This window comes from Notechis scutatus, chromosome 1 (assembly GCF_049901735.1).
Source record: "Notechis scutatus isolate UNSWTSFEM ecotype Mainland chromosome 1, rNotScu1.2, whole genome shotgun sequence".
Classification (NCBI taxonomy): domain Eukaryota; kingdom Metazoa; phylum Chordata; class Lepidosauria; order Squamata; family Elapidae; genus Notechis; species Notechis scutatus.
Window position 1 is genome coordinate 113,790,090 of NC_142009.1, and position 21,080 is coordinate 113,811,169.

The window sequence follows — 21,080 nt, forward strand, 5'->3', positions numbered from 1 at the left end:
TAACAGACAGCTGTGAAAATTGGAACTTTGGAAAAATTGAAATGAAGACAAATTAATGCATCTGAACCGGGAGGCTGGATGCAATTATTAAGACTATTTTGGACTACAAGAATGAATAGTTCAATATAGGATGATAGTTCAATATCAATAAATCTAATTGCTATCTGTACTGTACTGTGTTAATACATTTAAATTTTAGGTAATCACGAATATCAATAAAATCCAGTAATAATAGCACATGCAAATATTAAATATAAAGGCAAAAGTCATTGGAGAAAGTCCAAGAAGAGAAGGCAATCTTGAAGGAGATCCCTTGTTAAATCAGGATATTTTGATGTACTAACCTCCACAACTTCACTGGAATATATTTGAAGTATTGAGCCTTGCACTTTTAGTATCAAGATTGTTTGCTACCAGGAAAGCAAATTATTATCTGCTAGCTAACCATAAGCAATTCAAAAAGATGACAAAGTAGGGTATATTTTAAAAAACTCCAAACCAACGTTTAATTCATTTTACAAGAATTGAGATTCATATTACAGAATGCAGTATTTAAAGTATACAAAATAAAATTTGTTCTGTGTAATCAAAAATTTACAGGTAAAATGTATTTGAACACAATATTTTACACAATATAGAATTCTGTACAGTCTATTATTTACAGGAAGGTAACATATAAAACTTACAATTTACACACATGCACATATTTATACTTCTCCTCTCTCCCTCTCCCTCTTTCAAGCCTGTATGGCATTTAATTAGTTTTAATTGACAAATTTTAATATTGACAATTTTTTTGAAAAAATGAGGTATTATGTGGGTGCTGCCTCTTATATATTTCCATGCTGAAATAAAATCTTTGCCCTTCAAAATAAGGTCTTATCAGGACAGGAACAAGGATCAATTTAACTGGATTATCATGAATTTGAATCTTAATTAAGCTCTTAATTAAAGTATGGAATTAAATTGCAAATTGCACACTCCATTAAAAATACTTAGTATTTTTGCAGATAGATATAATTTAAAAGAGAAATAGTATTTTGTTAACTTGTGGCAAATCTGCTTTAAAAGTGAAAGTTTGATATGAAAAACAATGTTATATTAGTCTGTAAAATAATACAGCACTTTTAGCAGAGGAAACTCTTAATATTGGTGTTTTATTTGTAAAATAAACAATATACACTAGTTCCTCACAAATTCTAACTAGCAAACCATATATGAGGATTTGGAAAATATACCACAAACTTTAAAATTCATATTCGCACTTAATAAAAGAGGGAAAAAAGGAAAGTATATGCTCAATGCTCCTTAAGTTTTCTCATAATTATTGGAGACTTATTTTGTGCTAGCACACTCCTTTTATTTCTGATCAACAAACTATAGTCAGATTGTTCAACTCAGAACAATGACTCATGTGTTAAGAACTGGTCTTGTGTTAACCCAAAGTTTCAATGAAAATAAGGGTTCTGAGTACAACACAGAGGAAGAAGAAGCAATAAAATACCTTGTTCTATATACTAAATTTTGCAAATGATCTTTGGCACCTGCAGTGGGTAGAAGTCATAGAAAATTTATAGCAGCTCATACTACATTTTTCCTCTGTATTCCAAAATGTGCAGTAGAGTTTTACAATTTGTTTGCTGTATTTAACAAGTACTAGTTACTAACGTAATAAAAAACAGGGTCTTCCCATTAGATCTATGAGAATAAATGAAACATTTAAATTATGAGTAAAAAAGATATGGAACAAATTGCTATTTGGACTTGGAAAGCAAGCACTCTTTTCTCACATGCACACAGGGCAAAGATGTGCATAGATTCCTTCATTTGTAGTAGCTATTAACTGCCAGTTGACATCTTGAATAGCTTCACTAACTGCTTGAATCTTTCTTCAACCTATGGAGAGAAAACATAAAATTTAAATTTTAAAACAATTTATAGAGTAGGTTTTCTTCCCAGGGAATTCATGAGTATCTCAAGCCATTCCCCCTCCCCATTTGTATGGACATGCAACCAGGTAGTTATAAGAATTCTGTTTATTAGGGAAAATTAGGAAAAAAATGCCACCAGACTCAGAAATGTCTACTTGCCTCATCAAAGATTTCTAGGTTATTTATATGTCCTTACTGGTTCTTGCTTTAGCAGGATTTTATTTTGTTATGGAGAAAGAAAATTGTGATTAAAAACTCCCATGTTTCTGTAATTTATTCATTCTCCTTGACTGAAGAGTGAGATCTGTTCAAATGGAGACCCACAGCATTCAGAGCCAACTTCCACCAGCCATTCATCCCATTAACTAAGCCATTATTACATAACATAGTCCCACTAAGAAGTCAAGCACAACCCCAAATACTGCATATTTCCATTTGTTTTGAAGACTAGAATAAATACTATTTTCTTTCTTTTTTCTTTGCGAACAGAAATTATAGCTGTTCTTCAAGGATCTCTTCCCCAATTTCCAGAATCCTAACATGAAATAAGTTAGCTTCACAGATCTATATCTGGCACAGCACTAACTTTTGTTTAAACTGAAGTTGGTAGTTCTATTGCTGAATTAGAGAAGTTGAACAGTATGCAGAATTTTTGCCTGTGTTTATAACCGCTTTTCTGACTAATCTTTGGAGTGGGGTAGAATTTATCTTAATTTTTGAAAAAAATTTCTTTTAGGTGAATATGGCATACACTATTCATTGAGGGAAATACACAAATGGAGCGTGAAACCAACTAAATACAGATTCTTATCCAAAGACATACTTGAGCTGGAGTTTTCTTTAACTGCTCAGCAACAAAAGTGTAAGTTTTTCCTGAAGGTCCATTTTTCTGACATTCCAAAAGGATCACCCTGTCATCATTTCTATAACAAACATACAAAGTGAATTTTTAGTCACCGAATATCTTCTACTTATTTGACAATAAATCAATTACTATTATTTCATCCATGTTAAGGATTTAAAATAAAAACAAGAGATAAAAAACTGGTTCTGAAAAGAAAATTTGGTCCTTTCATCAGATAATGTATTCTCAAACCACTGAGAACAGTGATCACCATGATGAATGATGTTACTGTATTACATTAAATTAATAAAGTGAAATGAGTGCTTATGAATTCAAGTTTCTTAATGTAAAAGGATTAGATATTTATGGAAAATCAAATTCAAAAATAAGTTTAGCGAAGAGTTAAGAAAATGGTCTCTCAGCAGAAACTGGCTAGCAGATTTGAATCTCAGGAACATCTGAGTTAATCATATACACAATAGAAAAGCTGTAACCAAGAGGAAAACATTTTCAATCACAATATTTACAAAATACATCTCTACAGATTATCTATTATTATTCGATATCTGTCTCATGCTATCAAGAGTCACTGTATATGAATTGGGTGGCTATATAAATGTACTTAATAAATAAATAATACCTAAGCAATCAATTTTTGCTCCTTTATTTCACTAATGTCCCTGTGCCCATTCTGTTTCACTTTCTCTATTCAAGTATTTTCCATTTACTATCCAACAATGTCCAGGCTACATAGGTAAAATACTTCAATTCTTAAAGTGATCACTGATAACTTCTTTTGCAATCAAGAGAACTGTCAGAAGTTTCTACCACCCATTTATAGAACAATAATTTGTAGGATCTGTTTAAGAAAGCAATCACAGATATACTTGATCCTTGATTTATGACCAATCACTTAGCAATTGTTCGAAGTTATGATGGACCCCAAAATGTGACTGATGGTCTGATTTTGAAGTTCTGACATCTGCCATCCCTCCACAAAAAACACCCCGCAGAGACCTGACCACATTTTGGGCACTTGTGCAACTGCCCCACATTTATGGCTCTTGTGCCTGCCATTTATGATGTTTTTGCTGGAAACTGGCATTTACTTCCAATTTCCAACAAAAACCACCACATAGTGAACAATGTGTTCATGTCACAACCATGGTGTATTTGCTTCACAATGCCATGACTGCAAAAAATGTCATAAAATTGATCCTGGCCACTTCATGACCATTACAGCTTATGACTGAAACTGTGGGCTCAATTATGGTCGTAAATCAAGGACTATCTCTAACAGCTCACCTTCTGGGAAAGTCATGCATGATTAAGACTGTTTATTTCCTCATACATCTAAATTAATTTTGCGGAATCCTTTCTTGGAATGCCTTTGCCTTTTCAGATGTAGAACCAATGGCTGGGACCAAAAGATTCACAAAGTCCTCAGCTCAAAGATCCATGCTTTGGTTTACCCGTTTTTAACTTTTGTTGGACAAAGGCTTTTTCATTTATTCATTTGGGTGGTTTAAAAACAACAACCTTCGCATTCATTTTCATTGTGGCTTGATTCAAGAATGTATTTTGAAGCAGGAACCATAAATGTTGCAAAATCCTTTGATAATGACTTGTTTTACCATGCTCAATTACTGACATTTCCAGACAAAACTAGCTATTATAGATACACACAATGCAAGACACAAACTACAGAACCCTATTATTCAGATGAGGCAACAATTTTGTACCATCTGCTCAGAGTGGCTTCTAAATTCTCCTCTCAGCTTATGCTATAATTTTTATAGCAAGTCATGGAAGACTGCACACTTACTCTACCTCTGCCAGAACAAAGATTAAAGAAGTTGAGCTTGCGGCTAACGTTCGTGAGGCACTAATAAGAAATGCCATAATGTTTAATGAGATATACAACAGGGCTACATTCTTATGCGGCATTCCAAAATCCTTTAATTAGAAGTAAGCAGCTCTAATGCCCATGATGTGGTGTGTTAGAAAACAAAGCATAATCTCAATCTATTGAACTTTTAATGTATTCAAAACTCTAGCCCATTTTCAGTATTCTTACCTTGTCCAAGAAATGACAACTTCACCTTTCTTCTTAATGATATTTTTGGCATATAGATTTGATGGTGACATAGATGTTGAGGATAATAGATCTTTGTCTCTAGTTGATGCTGGCTTTGTATTAGATAAGCTTGAAGCTACAGAAGTTCTCTCTTTAGTGCTTTTGCTATTTTTGCCTGTTTTTTTTAAATCCAATTCATTATTTTCCTTTCGTTGCTTTTTTGCACTAGATGCTTCTTCTGTTTCCTTTTTCCTTTTTTTGCTTTCTTTGCTAAGTTTAATTGGACATTTTTGACCATCAATATTAAAGGTAGTATTTTTTTCAAAACTGCTATCTCCTGTAGACATGTCTGGCCAATTTACATTTTCTTCAACTTCAGTCTTTGATATATCAGCTACTTCACAGTGACTATCTGCTTTAGGTTTCTCTTGATCTTTACATAAACTTCTCACTCTATAATTTAAACCAGACTGTTCTATGGGATCTGTTGAATTCAGTTTATTTTCCATAGGAATCACATCAGTCAAGTCAATATGTGTATCAAAATGATTTTGAGATGGTAGCTGTTCCACAGGGGGATTTACTATTGACCTTACTGGGAAATCTTTTATTTTTGCAGAAGGTGCATCTTTTTCTTGGAACGCTTTCATGGGGATTGTCTGAGGAAGCTTAAAAACTTCAGATGCAGCTGCATTTTGATTTATTTTATTTGAGGATTCTTCCAAAGGCACTTTAGATATCCTTAGTTCTTCAGGAGAGTCTTGCAAGTCAGGCGGCTTTTCTGAGGCAGCATCATTAGGCGATGCTCGATTTGAAACAACTAAATGAGGGTTTTGAGTTTGGCTTGTATTACAAAATGGCCTCTGAACTTCAAGACTGATGTCACAAGATTGCTCTTGTCTGTTTTTATGAAGCAGGGACTCCATGGTATTAATAACATCACCAGGAGTATCAGGGTGAAGGTCTTGTTGAGGTTCAAAAAGACCAGGAATTGAATCAATCGCTAGACAGACAGGTGTCTCTTTCAAAGGCTCCAATGAGTGAGAAATCTGCTTTTTCATAATATGGTTATCCATTTTTTTTCCAGAGTCAGTAGTATTTATAATTTCTTTAGATATTTCTATCTCTCCTGAAGGGATACTTTGGGAAGTTAAAGTAGCAAAATTTTCTTCATATATAATTTCATTTTTCCCTTTTTCAATAACAGAGATTAATGGTTCATCTGGTATGACTGTTTGATCAGTGGGTGACATAGACGGTGCAGCACGCCTTATTTTAACAATAAAGTGATCATTTGATTTTTCCATTATTACTGCTTGCATTGGAAGGCTTGGACAATACTGAAATCCAGGAGTAACAGGGATATTTGCCCATGAGGAACAGCTTGATTTACTGCTTGAATTATCAGATTCCAAAGCCAAGTGGATGTCTTGCTCAGAACCATCCTCCTCTTCTAGATGAGCATCTTCACTGAAGTGTGCATTTAGAACATCTTCAGGAACTGATCCCAATACATCAGGTTTCAAGAAGCTAAGATGAGCATCTGACTTCAAAGGAGAGGGAATAGTCAATGATACTGCTAGGTCTTCCAAAAGAATAGAAGAAACCAGAGATTTTTGTTTTTCCAAAACATATACCTCACCTTTCTTCAAGGTAGGACTAGTCGGAATTTCAAACATACAGTTTTCATCGAGAATATTTGGATCAATGGGCATTTGTAATCTAGCTAAAAATGTTGAATCTCTTTCAGGTGAAACTATGGGCCATTTAATACCATCAAGTACTGTCGATTCTACCTGGATATCCCTTGACGTTTCTTCAGTCTCATATGCAGGATTATTTCTACCGTTCTGACCTTCTGGCATTTGCTTTTCTGGTGTTCTGAATTCCCACTGATTCTCATCAATGAAATCAATGTTCTTCTCTGAAAGACCAGAGCCCTGTAATAAACTTTTGAACATTTCACCCATTTGAGCATCATTAACTAAATTGAATGTTAGCCCAGACATTTGTTGTTCTGTGAGAGGTCCACAGCTAATATCAGATTTGTGAGGATCTCCAATCATATCCAATCCCTCCTTTTCATATTTTCCAGTTTTCAAAGCAGTATCCTCTGTGGAATTCTGCTTAAAATGTGCAACTTCAGGGAGATACGGTCTTGTGCTATCTGTATGGGACTGTTTATAATTTGTAACTGTATTTTTGTGGCGAGCTAATTTATTTATTTCCTGGTGATCTGTCTTAGACAGTTGGCGACCTACTACTGGTTTTGGAAGGACATGATCTTCAGACCTTTTCACTTTAGCACTTAAGCTTGGTTTCTTCGATTTCTGTCTAACAAATTTATTGTCGAGGCATTTTGAGCTTCCTTTCTTTCTTTTACGTTTACCATCATCATACGCAGTTCCTAAACTTATTAAATTGCACAACTTTAGAAGGATTTTTTTTATTTTATCAAATAGATAATCAAGTTGTTCATCCACAAGCTTCCATAATTTTTTCTTCATATCTGATTGTTGTTTCTCGAATAGATACTCTATTGCAGTATCTTTTTTAATCTGATTAAGTTCAGATTCAATAACTTCACAGAGATTTACCTTTATGGCCTCGTTTGATTTGCACATTTTAGAGAAGTCAATATATTTTATTAAAGATGTAAAATTCAGAACTGATGAATCTATCATTTTATGAAACTGCTGTATTGGAAACTGTATCTTAAATTTCATATAGTCTTTTCGTACTTGTTTTCTTACAGCTTTCAGCATCTGCATAAACTCATGTAAAGTAGAAGGCTCAGCAGTAATTTGAACAATTTTTTCAAGACAGTCAATGCTCACAATTTTATTTTTCTTCATTTCCTTTGAGAATATTGTTCCATCTTTAGGCTTTTCTTTACTTTTTTTCCCAGAAGCCAATTTTCCAGGACCTTCATTGGGAGATACAGATTTGACTTTGTGATTGTACGTATTCTTGGATGTATTAGACCTCTCAGGAGACATTTTTCTTTTCAACTTTTTACTATTTTCAGATTTTTTTTCTATTTTGGGTTCATTATCAGCATCACTTACAATTTCTCCTTCTTCTAATTCATCTGGAGATATGTTTAGCTGAGACTCTTCTAAAATTTTGTGATCGCTGCAAAGTGGCTTTTGATTTTCTTTGTTGAGTTCACTTGAATGGTTGCTCCCCAGATAATCCACTGCACTATCTGGTGCAAAATCTACAACCAACAAAACAATTAGTAAGTGAAAAATATCACTCTAAAAAGCAAATATCATTTCTAAAAAGGAAATGTCAAAGCAAACTTCTTTTACAGTACCATTCAATTACTGTTTATTTCACCACTAAATATTTCCACTTATAATTGCTAATAATTTTGTGTTTTACATTTTAAAGAGGCAGCTTTCACGACACATGTGGTATGATTAATATAATAGATTATAAAAAATATTCATATACTGTACAGATTCCTACTCAGCCATAAAGCTGAATGCGTAACTTTCCTAGACACATTTTCGCTTTGCTGCATCTATTTTACAGAATTGTTAGGATGACAAACTTCAAGGGTGATTACAGATGCATTCTTAGTTTTTTGGAAGAGCTGGGTGAAAATAAACTAAACTCTCCTGAGCAAATACAGTAGAACCTCTGGTCACGACCATAATTTGGTTGCAACCTGATTTAGTCATGACCCAAACCTAATTTTGGAAATTTGGTGCTTACAAAAAAAATATGGCACAGAATGGGAAATCGGCTGCGGAGAAAAAAAAACTTTTTGCGAATGTTTTGGCTGGAACCCAATTTAGTCGTGGTCAGAACTGTTTGTGACCAGAGGTCCTACTGTATGATAAAGTTACTGTATAAGAATGTACAACAATGGCTGCCATCTAACTTGGAATCAGATTCCAACTATATTGAAGTATCTGCAATTTAATTTTGCTGGAAACCAGATTTAGAATTAAAATAATATGCTAAGGATCAACACGTTACTGTAATTAGTGCACTATTTATTCACTCTCAGATCCAGTATTTGCTAATAGCCATCCTTTAAGGCTTCTGAGATAAAACATTTGAAACTAGCATCTCCCCACCAAACCTCAATGGAAAATGTTGCATGAACTGAATAATTTATGATCAAGGTGATTGAACAGATATTAAAGGCAATGTAACGTTCCCCCACTTCAGCTAAACTGCTTTTTTATAAGAAGCATCTATAAAAACCTCTGTAATTAGCTTTTGAAGACTTAAAAATAAAGCCATGTTTCTAATGTCAGTGTACAATATATATATATTTTAGTATGAGAATGATTAATAATTATTCTAATTTCCCGACCAAGCTTTTGAAAAGTTGGAAACCGGATTATTTATCCTTGTGATGACTTTCTCCTACGTGCTTCACAGCTTAATACAAACATGTCAGTTATTTCACATCTGGATCACCAAAATAGATTTTGAACAAATCTTATAAAATCAGTATTGCAAATCAGAGTAAAACTATAATTGGTAACCTATTGGAGGCTTGACCAAATTATATTATGCAGGTCTGGGATAAACTGCGATTTGACTGGATGAGGAATTATTACATTAAACAGTAAGAAGTACAATACTCAAACTCATGGCCCATGTCCAAACTTCCAACCAGCTGGAAGTAAAGAAAAGGAACAATGAGTTTGCTACTGCTGTACAGTAGAACCTCTGGTCATGAACACTTCTGACTATGACCAAATTGGGTTCTGACCAAAAAATTCACAACATTTTTGAATCTGGTCACAATTCAAAAATCGAGTATCAAACACGGCCGTGGCCAATTTCCCCTTCCATGCCATTTTTTGGTAAGCGCATGCTCAGTCAGTCTCGTTTCCGGTCATGACCAAATCGGGTTGCAACCGAAATTACTGAACGAATTACGGTCATGACCAGAGGTTCTACTGTACCTTGTAATCTACTATGAACTTTTTTGTTTTTGGCATAAAGATATTTCCTCCAAAAGCATACAATCCATCCAGAAAAGGACATTTTTGTAACAATACAACAAAAATATAATAAATATACCTGTGTTATAATTTGTCACTTTGAAAGAGGTTTCCATTCTGAAGATTTTACCCAAGGGTCGTATTGGACTGTTAAGAGGGCTGATTGCTATTGGAATGTACCTCATGTGATTTAGATCAATGCTCAGTATTGAATTATCATCATCAACTGAAATTGGATTTGAGTCTGTCTGAGACACAGCATTTAATCCTTTATTGCATGATTCCATTTGGCTTCCATGCTTGGGAGAGCTTGGATTCAAATCTGCAGCTTTGGGGTCAGTTATTGAACTATTTACACACAGTATTTTATCATCTTCTGTACTAGTCTTGGGAAGAGGTAGACTTTCATTTTCAGAGTACTCCAAGATATTTTTATCTGCACAATTACTGGATTCTTCTTTTGCCATGGAGGAGTCTGAATCAGTCCCATTAACTTCATCTATTACTCTAAATGTATCAGAATCTACAGAACTCCCAGTCTCCAGGTCATGGAAAGAATGATTTAACAGTATCTCTGGATCCATGGGATTTGCTGGGCTAGGTGTCACATACACTTCCTCAGAATCTTGCATCTCAGTCTCAGTCAGTGGAAGGAATTTCTCATTACCAACAATTTCATGCTGTAGTGTCGCATTTTGTGGAAATGCTTTACATGGCTTACTATCCAAAATTTCTACTGGAGTCTTGTTCTGCATATTTGCTTTAATCTCAGAAACAGATATAGTTTTTTCTGATTTAGTTTGAAGGGGACCATTATGGCATGGTCCCAATGGCATTTTTGCCTCGCTAGTGGTATTAATTGGTTCTTTTGGGACTAACATTATTTCCTGACTTGGAACTTCCATCTCACCTTCGTTAGTAGCCTGTGCTACTATTTTGGATTTGTCTGTTTGTTTCTTAGCGGGAGAGAGAGTTAAATTTAGCTTCTGCATGAAGCTCAATTTTAAGTCTTTGCTTTTTTTTGATTGCTCTTCGTGCCCTTCCACCTTAATGGGCACAGGCTCATCTGCAGCCTCAACTATCATGGCAATTTCTTTTGGTAGAAAAAGTTTCTTTTTCTCTCTCTTTGCACTGTCTTTTAGTTTAATGTGTTCCTTTACTGTCTTTGGGGGAGTTTCTTTTGAACTTCGTCTTTCAGTTTGAGAATTTCTGCTTTCTCTATGTTTGTCTCTTCCACTTTTCCTTTTTGCTTCCGTTCGATATTTGTCTGATTTGAAATGGGTGCATTCAGGTTCACATTTCCTGGTATCTTTATTTGAGTTACTAAGTTTTCGCTCTCTATTAGAACTGTGTGGCAGTGATGATTTCCCACCTTGGAGCCCAGGATCACCTGTTCCTTTAGTTTTCCTACAATCATTATGTTTTATCTTGTCTTCTAGATAACCTTTACTGAATTCTTTAAGATTTCTGACAACTGTATTATTTTCAGGGGTATTAGTTTTACCAGCTCTTTGTTGTTCTACATATTTATCAGGTTGTCTGTTTTTTTGTCTACTACTGCTTTCCTCTTTGTTCTCTTTTTTAAAGTCCTTCTGGTTTATGATTTGTAATTTTTCAAGCCTATCTTCATTAATGTGTTCAGTTTTAAGCATTAATTTATTCTTAGGAACTGATTGTTTTTCCTTAGTAGAAGAGATATTATCAGTTTTGTTTCCTGCACACCAACTGCTTTTGATCTTTAAATCCTTTCTATCATTCCACTCTTCATTTCTGACTAGTTTTTCTGGGTTAACTTGTGACTTTCCAGGAGTATCCAATTTGCAATCCACAACACTTCCAACATTTCTCTGTGTTTTTGTTTTGTGTCTGCAATCATTATCCTTACTATAATGTTCGTTATTTTTTATCTCCCTTTTCTCCTTTTCTTTATCACAGGAGCTATCAAGTTTTGACAGCTTTGTTGGAACGCCGTCGTTGTGAAACTGCTCAGGATGAGATTGAGATATATAAGAAGTATCTTTTTTTTCCAAATGAACTTTCTTATTTCCTGTATCCCAAGATGGACTGTTATGAGATACATCTCTGGGAGTGTCCTGTTTATTTTTAGGATCTGTTTTTGAATTATTATCTGGGAAGAAATCACTGGATTTATTTTTTTGTTTGGATCCTTCAACATTCCTTGTATATATTTTACTGTAGGGATTGTGATGAACTGGAGCTTCTGTTAACCTGTTAACAAAAACACTACTTTAATATGCTACATTATACAATAACTATCCAAAATTTGAGTACAATAGATTAGACTGGCAAAAAGGCAATGTAGTCTCAAGCACAATCAATAAAAATACAAAATGTTTATAAATAGAATTATTTTAAAATAATATTTTAATTTTGATATTATTAATATCATTATATCAATGATATTGACATAATTTTGATAGAGAATTTAATTTTGATTTCATTTTGTAACAATTAAGGCCATATATCAGATTCAATAGTTAGTACCAGTTATTACCCATATTTGAATTGTCAAAAATGCTGAACTACGTAGTGAGTAAACATGTAGGCCAATACATGTATCTCAGTAACTCTTCCTTCCACGCAACTGGAGACACAAACCAAGGAACGGCATTAAAATTGGGATTTTGATTAAATACCCAGGGACATGTGTAGTAAACATAAAACTAGGAGAGCAATCAATTATTTGATGAATTAAGGAGCCATGGTAGTACAATGGTTAGAATGCAGTATTGAGGGCTAAGTCTGCTGACTGCCAGGAGTTTGATCTTCATTGGCTCAAGGTTGACCCAGTGTTCCATCTTTCCGAGATTGGTAAAATGAGGATTGTTGGGGGCAATATGCTGACATTGTTAACCACTTAGAGAGGGTTATAAAGCACTGTGAAGCAGTATATAAGCCTAAGTGCTATTGCTAATTGTTGCAGATAAACACTCCCAAAAAATTATCCAGATATTTTAAATAATGATGAATGAAACCCAAACTTAATTATATATTTAAAGCAGAAATAAAGAAATAAAAAGCTGATGCTAGTTATGAATAGATTGTCTTAGTAAGTAGCAGCAACTAACCTTCTTGTTTGACTTTGGAAATTAAGAACACAGCCTGCTTAATACTTAGATGAAGGATCACCAAGGAGTATGAGAGTTACAAGCTAAGCTGGGAAGCAATAAAAAAAAAATGCCAAGAAGCAATAGCAAACTGCTGCTTTGCTGACAAGACTGTAACAGTATGCCACTAGAAGTCACACTATACTTTTGCAATTAATTTATTTCAATGGATTTTCTCTGCATAAAATTAAGTTTTTTATCCTAAAAAATTATCTAAAGAAATATAAATACATAAATGCTAATAGCATATATTCATCTTTAAGATAGCAAACTTTCACCTGAGATTGGAAATGTTTGCATGGAAAGAACACTTCTATTTTAATTTAAGGTTTCCTTTCTTTCTTTCTTTCTTTTCATCATTAAACTCTTTCAAAAACAATGTGTAGGTTAACTTTCAGTACCTTCGCCGCAGATTACTGATTTCTTCATCCTTGCGGTTAATTTCCACTCTGGCTGTTTTGATAAGTGCTGAAATATTTTTTTTAAGGGACAGATTTTCACTTTGTAGAAGAGAGTTCTAAGTAAGAAAGAACACATAGACATTTAACATATTATAAACAAGGAATTGAACATATGAACAAAAACATGATAAAATTTAAGAAATAGGTATTTAAATTTATTACATTTTCACTTGTATTAAGCTAAAAAAATGTTATCTTCAAAACATATTTAATGTAATGCTTCGTGGTTAAGTGCATAAAGGATTGCATATTTAGCCATTAATCTTACTGATACTTTCCTGAAAATGAATATCACTGACCAGAATATGTTAGCATGTATAGGATTAGGTTAGTTTTCAAGTGTAACTGCTTTATAATAACTATTACATTATTACTATTTTCAAAAATACAGCCACTTTTATGCAGTAATATCTTCCCATTTGCTCTTTCTGCTACCTGTATGTATGTCTTGGATCCTAATACTTATTGCTTTATCACCTTTTCTTGGATTTCCTGAAGCTTCTCCGTCAACTCTTGAAGTTGTTGCTTACATTTCTCATGTTCAGCCTGCAACTGTCAAGACAAAAATTTCTTCTTATATAAAGACACATACTTTGGATACAGCAAATAGTTTTACTAAATCATACAAATATTTTCTGAGTTATAAGGAAGTATTTTCACCCCCTACTAAACACATACATATTTTAACTGCAACATGGACAAATGGAACTATCTGTAAAGCAAAAGAAATCAAACTCCAGTTACAATGGTTAATTATACTTCAGTTTTTGATAACATTAAATTTTATTATTAATAAATGACAAATCAAGTTCCTTCTCCTTAGGATCCAAACTTCAACTTCCCTTTAATTGCATAAAGTAAAATTTTAAATCAGAGAATTTTGAAATTTGATACTTTCAATTAGTATAAGCACAAATATAATTAAATGTTAGTTATTAGAGTTATCTAACTGAAATTTATTTCCCTGATGTGTTATCAATGTAAAGTACATACTTCATTGAAAGTGGCTTCCTTGGCTGTTTCTTCTTCAATCAGAATTTCATCAAATAGGTTTAAATTACTTTTGATCGGCACTTTTGAAGCACAATTGCCTAAAACAAGAGAAATGAAGAGTAATTTTTTTTTAAAAAAGAATCCTTTGTTTTTTTTAAAAGAAGACTACCAGACTTTATTGAGCTGGTAGCAATGGTTAGCCAATGCACTCTGGAAATCATATGAGAAGCTTCATGTCTTCAACTGTGTGGCTCCACACTTGTTCAGTCCCAGCCCTATACTGCAACCTCAACAAAATGAGCTCCTACATCATCCACAACACTCCAAATGTTGTAGTTGTTCCATGAAAGCTTCAGAAATATAAAGGACAGTGATACATCTTCACTGACACTGCGTAGTATCATAATACCTAACAGAGAGTTATTACCTCTATTCACTTTCATAAATTATTCTCTTTCTATTTTCTAGGTATAGCTTAGTTTTCATATAATTCCTCCTGTTTTATAGTTTTGTGTCCTGAGCAAAGACCATCATAAAGAGACTCATTCAATTCATTAAAGTGGTTTTGAACATTTCCTCAGTTTCAAAGGGGATTCATTGTGGAGACAAAGAAGCACTGCAAGCAAGAAGTACACAAAATACCCCACACCTCCGAAACCTATTTTGTACATGAAACTAGGTGGCATAGTTTCAGAATCCTAATTTTAGCCAAATATTATTATTTATATTTTGTTTACTCTTTGTTACATATGAAAGCCAAATCTTATAAATATTAATATATCCAGTATGTACACACCTTTGGATGGCAAACCACTTCTAATGCAATGCATTACGGTCAGATTTAAGTTAAAATCTCTACTGAAATACTTATTTATTTAATAAAAGTTGTATTCTGCTTCAGTGCAATATTCTAAATGTCTTACAACCAGTACATTAAAAAAGTAGGTATATCAAATAATAAGCAAAATGATATTTTTTTACAAAAAGTTTTTAAAACTGTTTTAACAAGAACATAACAAAACGGTTTGGATACAACATATGACATTTGTTCCCCAAACGCTTTGTGGAAGAGGTGTGTTTTAAATGCCATTCTGAGTATTAATAAGAAAGTAGCAATCATTACTTTAGGCAGGAGAATATTAAAGTGGGTGGGGCCATAACAGAAATGTCTAAGCCCCCAATTTACCCATTTCCTAAAGAGAAGGAGTTTTCAACCTATCCTGTCTTCTGTATGTAGACAATCTCAAAGGCAACAACAAGGAGTCAAACTTTATAAGGCTTTATAAGTGATAAGCACTTTGATTACACCTGGAAAGGGACTAGTAGCCAACTCAACTCTATAGCAAAGGTATTACAATGACTGCATTAACAGGCATTTCGTATCATTTTGAACATTAATTTTTGAATGGTCTTCAGGGAAAGCTCCATACAGAGCAAACTGCAATCCAACCCAAGGTAGTGCCACATTAGCTAAATTGGCAAAGATTCACCTACTAAAGGGTTATACCAATAATTTAACAAAAGAAGAGGCTCCAGGGGAACCCCGACTTCTTTGAAGGAGCAATCCCATCTGGAGTTAAAGATGAAATTGTTCTGAGAATGGAAAGTTCTGAATCAATATTCACTGTGTCTTGCTGGTTTTAAATCTTAGCTTTTTCCTCCCCATTTGGACTAGGTCAAGTTTCCACCTTATCTCCTATTCAGCCCTAGGTGGCAATATGTAACAGGCATTTTGAAACTTCAACATATATTATAATCCCACTAGACCAGATAAGAAATCACTTGTTAGATGAAAGCTAAAACTACTTTTAATGAGATGTGCTGCATTTCTTGCTTCTTTTTATAGTTGGGTAAATTGCCAGTGACTGATCTCTGCCTAGGCAGCATCTAACTCTCAGTGAATATGTACAATTTTATCTAAAGAATATTTAACAAATTATCACAATGATCTATTAAGAGTTTTTCCACTTTAAGATTCCACCAAAGATTCTGGTCACTTTAAATACTGAATGACAGTATTGTCTAAATGACATTTCATGGATGCAGTATGAGAAATTTAACAATGTTCCACTGATCGTACTGTCATGGTACATAGCCTAATCTGGGCTCATATCCATATTTTATAATATTTGCGATTTGTTTTTCACTACCATCTTGCCTCTTTGTTTCATATTCTGGAGCTTACTACTAAAGCAAAGAAAACCCAAGGATTAATAACAGGTGAGGTAATTCTATCTACTGCTTTTATTGCATCTGTATGCCAGAGGCCTGATCAAACTGCCCAATAAATCTCTGGGAAATTCCCCAAGCTTCTTAAAATCAGAGAGATTCATAAAACATAAGGGGTAGACCATCTAAGTCTCTCTTTAATACATGATTCTCACAGTTACGCAAAAGTAATACATTAGTACAAGGACCTGCTGGTAATGTCTCCCTTACCAGATCACATTTAACATTTACTTAAAATACCAGATTCACTGTTGCCCATCCATCTCCATTCCATGAGCAGGACCCTGTCAAGTTGTCTTGACAGGAATGAATTATGAGTTAAAACACACCCAAGAAAGCTTAAAATTCCCTAGCAATAACAGCCTGGAGAAGTCAACTACTAAATTAGAGCTGATATCAAGCTTATAAAACCTTGTTTCAACAGGTTTTCATCATTTTTACTAAGCTTGTCTGGGATGTGAGGAAAGAAAATATCTGTATCATTTAATTCAAGTGAATAAAATAAAAAAGAAACTTCACAGCAAGGTAAATAACGTACTAGAAACAACTGGAGTGTTGTCTAAGCCATCATAAATATCCATAGAACTCTCGTCGCCATCTTCTCTTTCATAAGAAACTGCAAATAGAAAGAACACCCCACAAAAGATGTTAGCTGTTCATGTATTATAATAATTGTAATATAGAAGATATAAAGGTTGTTTTACAAAGAATAAATCTACAACACAATAAAAAACATTTTATCCAATCTATCATCAGTTTGGAGAGGTTATATCCAAACATACTGAAACAGAAACTGCTTTGCTTCACTCTCTTTATTGATTTCATATTGCATGTGGCTTTATGTTTTTGTAACTATAATTTTACTGATGTTTTGATTGTTACTGTGAATCACTATGGCTTGTTTGATCAGAAAAGGGTCATAAATATGATTAATAATTAAATCTCTAATCAGTTCAATTCAGTTATTGGCACCAATTTAAAAGGGAATATAAATGACATAAGAAAAAGAAGCTTTCTAGACTTTAACCTATGCATTTTTTCTGATTATTAACCCCAAAGAAAGACGTATCTATATATTTTATCTTGTAAAGTAAAAATAACTGTCAAACAGGGAAATTTCTGGGGTTTGAAGCATGCAAAGTCAGAAGGAGTCTGACAGATCCATTAATCAAAACATTAGCACAATTTTGCTTTTGAATAAAAAATATTAAAATAACATATTGTAGAACTTATCAGCAAACTCCTTTTCCTTGGCCTCTTTCAAAAGAGCATGAAGACAAGTTATGATTGGAAGGAATAGCTCCTGACACAGACATACACAAGAATCTACTTAAATAGAACTTTTTGAAACATGTCTGTTATATGACTTTTCCACCATTTTCTATTTTCTAGATAATACCATAGAGCATTTTTCTAATGTCCCCAAAAAGTAAAATAATCAGATTTACTTACTGCCATGTAGATTAGAAAATGTCATTCCATCCTCATCCTCCTCTGTTCCCATTATAATAACTTCCTAAGTATTCCCCATCTAAGTTTGACAGAAAAAAATTAGGACATCAGCCTAAACAATACACATTTTATATCAGACATCAGATAGCCTGGCCCAGCATGAAAGAAAATGCCTGTACACATGCACATAACTCCATCCCACACTTTAAATAACAGCTGTGTGAGGGGAGGACTTTCATCTTCTCTCCATGAATCTTGATTTTTCAGAAAATAATGCCACTTGGTAACATCAAGCTGTCTAATGTTTTTTCCCAGATTTAGAAAGAATAATTTGTTAGCAATTCAACCAATAGAGAATTGCAGAATAAAAACTTGCTTTTGCCATCGTATCTAAGTCAGGTACAGTGCTGGAAACCAAAAAATGAATTATCCCCAACAGATAGCTATTTAAATGAAAGAGAGCAAACCACTTCCTGGGCAATTGTTTCACGATTGGAACTATATCTGTTTTTCCCATCAGGAAGTTCTCCTTAACTTTTAACTGGACTCTGACTTCTTATAATTTGGAACCATTATTCTATGGTTGATAGAGAATACATCATGTCATAGCATTTTCTGTGTGACTCAAATTTAACTTGTGCTATAATTTTCCATAGATATCTTTTCTCAAAACTAAAATGTCCAATTTTTTCAATCTCTCCTTATATGATAGTTTCCCTCCATTATATGTTTTCTATCCCTACATCTGTTCTATTTATCTGAATTTTTTTATGACATGACATCCAGAATTGAACACAGCATTCAAGAATCAATGAAAAACAGAGGGAAACAATCACTTCCTGTGATTCAGAACTGTTTTTCTACTGTTGTTGCCTTAAACTTCCAGTTTTGCTTTTTTGATAGCCATATCACACTATTGGCTTATATTCATCATATGATTAGGGGCTACATGTTACCTGCAAACTGTCCATCCTTTCATACGAAAGGCCACTACAGAAGTTCACTGGTTTGATTTCGGGCTAGTCACTGTCTACTTCTCACAGGATTGCTATAGAAGAAAAAAGAACACAGCAATATGTATGCTATATTGAACTCCTGAACAAAAGATGGGACATAAATCTGAAAACTATATAAATATCTTTTTTAAAAATCAGATCCTTTCATAAAAGTTTATCAATTGTAGTGTTGGACTAGGAGCATTAAGGCTCAGATTCTAGTCCACCATTAGTCACAGAAGCTCACTGGGCAACTTTGATTCTGTCTCTATCAACCATATGTTGGTGTTAAAAAAAATAGGAGAAAGCACTGTGTGGCTTTGAGCTCCTGAATGAAAAATGTACAGTGATAGAAATCTAATATCCAAATAATATTAGCTAGATCAGTAAGTAGACTCTGATACATCAGTGTATGTGGGTGGGGGAGGAAACCCAGTCATAAGACCATTAAAGTTTTCAAGTAGAAAATAAGCATTTTGAAAATTCTGCTTCTCACTCCCCAAATCCTTTCTAATACCTACCTATCACACTTAATTTGCCAGAGATGCCAAGAAAAGCACTTTCCAAAAAGCTGCAGTTTGACAGCTGTGAAGTCCCCCCCCCCCCTAAATAGCACAGCACTCTGTACATGTTGCTTGTGAACCTAGAACTTGGTTTGCTTATGATATTCTCAGTCATCCAGGTCATGGTTATTATCCCAAGTGTTCCCCCCCCCCCTCTCAAAAGACAACTGTTTTTCCTTGAAGATCTTCTGGCTTCTCATCCAAGAAGCCTCTTCAGTTCTGAACAGAGTGGAACCGAATAAGCTTTTCTTGGAAAGCGAAATGTCTTCAAGGAAAAACAAACTCTCTTTGGGGGGGGGAGGGGGAGAAACACCTTTGGGACTAGGATTAGATTTGAAAATAATAATAAATAAATCGCACCAGAAACAGAATGAAGTAAAGCCGAGCCTTAAGAGGCTGGTTGTTTTTTGGAAGCGAAGCAGAGGCAGCTATATCGTCAAATTGTTCTCCGAGCTAATATGGAAAACAGAAGAAGGGAAAATGGGGAGATGATGATGGGCCCGACCCGATCTCCTCAAGTGTCAGTTTCCTCACGGACCGTGAATATTTGTTTACGTCGCGCAAGAGGGCCCCCATTCAAGTCTGAGGAAGGCTAAACCCCATTTTGTCACTTCAGAAATCCCTCTCCTTCCTCGGCCAGGCCCAGGGTTGACCGGGCCAAACGGACGGAAAACGGGGCGAACCGTGGGGTTGGTACGTCTGCCTTGCGGAAGCTGGTGCCCTCCGGATGCCGGTAGTAGCCTAAGACTGGCTGGACTGACGGGTGTTCTGAGGCCGGCACATCAGCCAAAGCAGGCAGGCAAGCAGGTTGGGGAAGGCGAAAGCGGAAGCTCCGAGCAGATAGGGGGGTTTAGAAGAAGCCCTGCCAGCCCGCCACAGCTCCCCCCAAAGACCCCGCCATCAAGTCTCTATCCCTCTCACGAACCGGAGTGAAGCGGCGAGTCCTGCCGTTCTTTTCCGAGGCTCAACGGGCGTGGCGGAGACGACCCCACCACCACCACCCTCAAACCCGCCGGGACTTCATCTTCTCGCTTTTCTCGCAAGATTACCCCCCCCTCAATTCCCCACCCGTAACAGGCCAAACCGGCGGGGGGGGAATAGGCGGGGCCAGAAAAGCGTAACCAATCTCTTAAGACGCTGGAGCACGTACTCTGGCGTTACGTCACTAGGTCCCACCTCCGCCAGGAAAAGATTTGGCGCCAAAAAGCATCACTGTCATGTTAAGCCCGCCCTTACGCGAGAGTGGGCGTGTATACGTGTGTACGTTTGGGCTGGAGAGCATTGTTGAAACGAGCCATGTAAATTGTACGGGAGCATTTTCCTAAGGGGTTGTTTTAAAAAGCTTGCACTGTTCGCGTATTTTATTTTTTGCTAATGGGAAGAGATTGGCTTTTGTAAGGGCAATCTAAAGTCAAAATCGGGAGAAGTAGCAGC

At 35.0% G+C, this 21,080-nt stretch overlaps 1 protein-coding gene across 2 annotated transcripts; it reads right to left on the reverse strand.

Moving 5' to 3' along the window:
- Nucleotides 1–481: 481 nt before the first annotated feature.
- On the reverse strand, nt 482–20,765 carry CASP8AP2 (caspase 8 associated protein 2). Of its 2 annotated transcripts, none has more exons than XM_026666566.2 (10): nt 20,572–20,765; nt 18,089–18,167; nt 17,175–17,252; nt 14,408–14,505; nt 13,892–13,966; nt 13,355–13,470; nt 9,905–12,054; nt 4,853–8,072; nt 2,755–2,854; nt 482–1,896 (listed from the first exon to the last, which is right to left on the reverse strand). In XM_026666566.2, exons 2-10 carry the CDS (start codon nt 18,138–18,140, stop codon nt 1,840–1,842), a joined length of 5,946 nt encoding a protein of 1,981 aa, XP_026522351.2. In that variant the 5' UTR covers nt 18,141–18,167; nt 20,572–20,765; the 3' UTR covers nt 482–1,839. The 2 variants fall into 2 exon arrangements, with proteins under 2 accessions (XP_026522351.2, XP_087799524.1); XM_087943398.1 differs by lacking the exon at nt 20,572–20,765 and adding an exon at nt 20,007–20,097.
- Nucleotides 20,766–21,080: the final 315 nt, after the last annotated feature.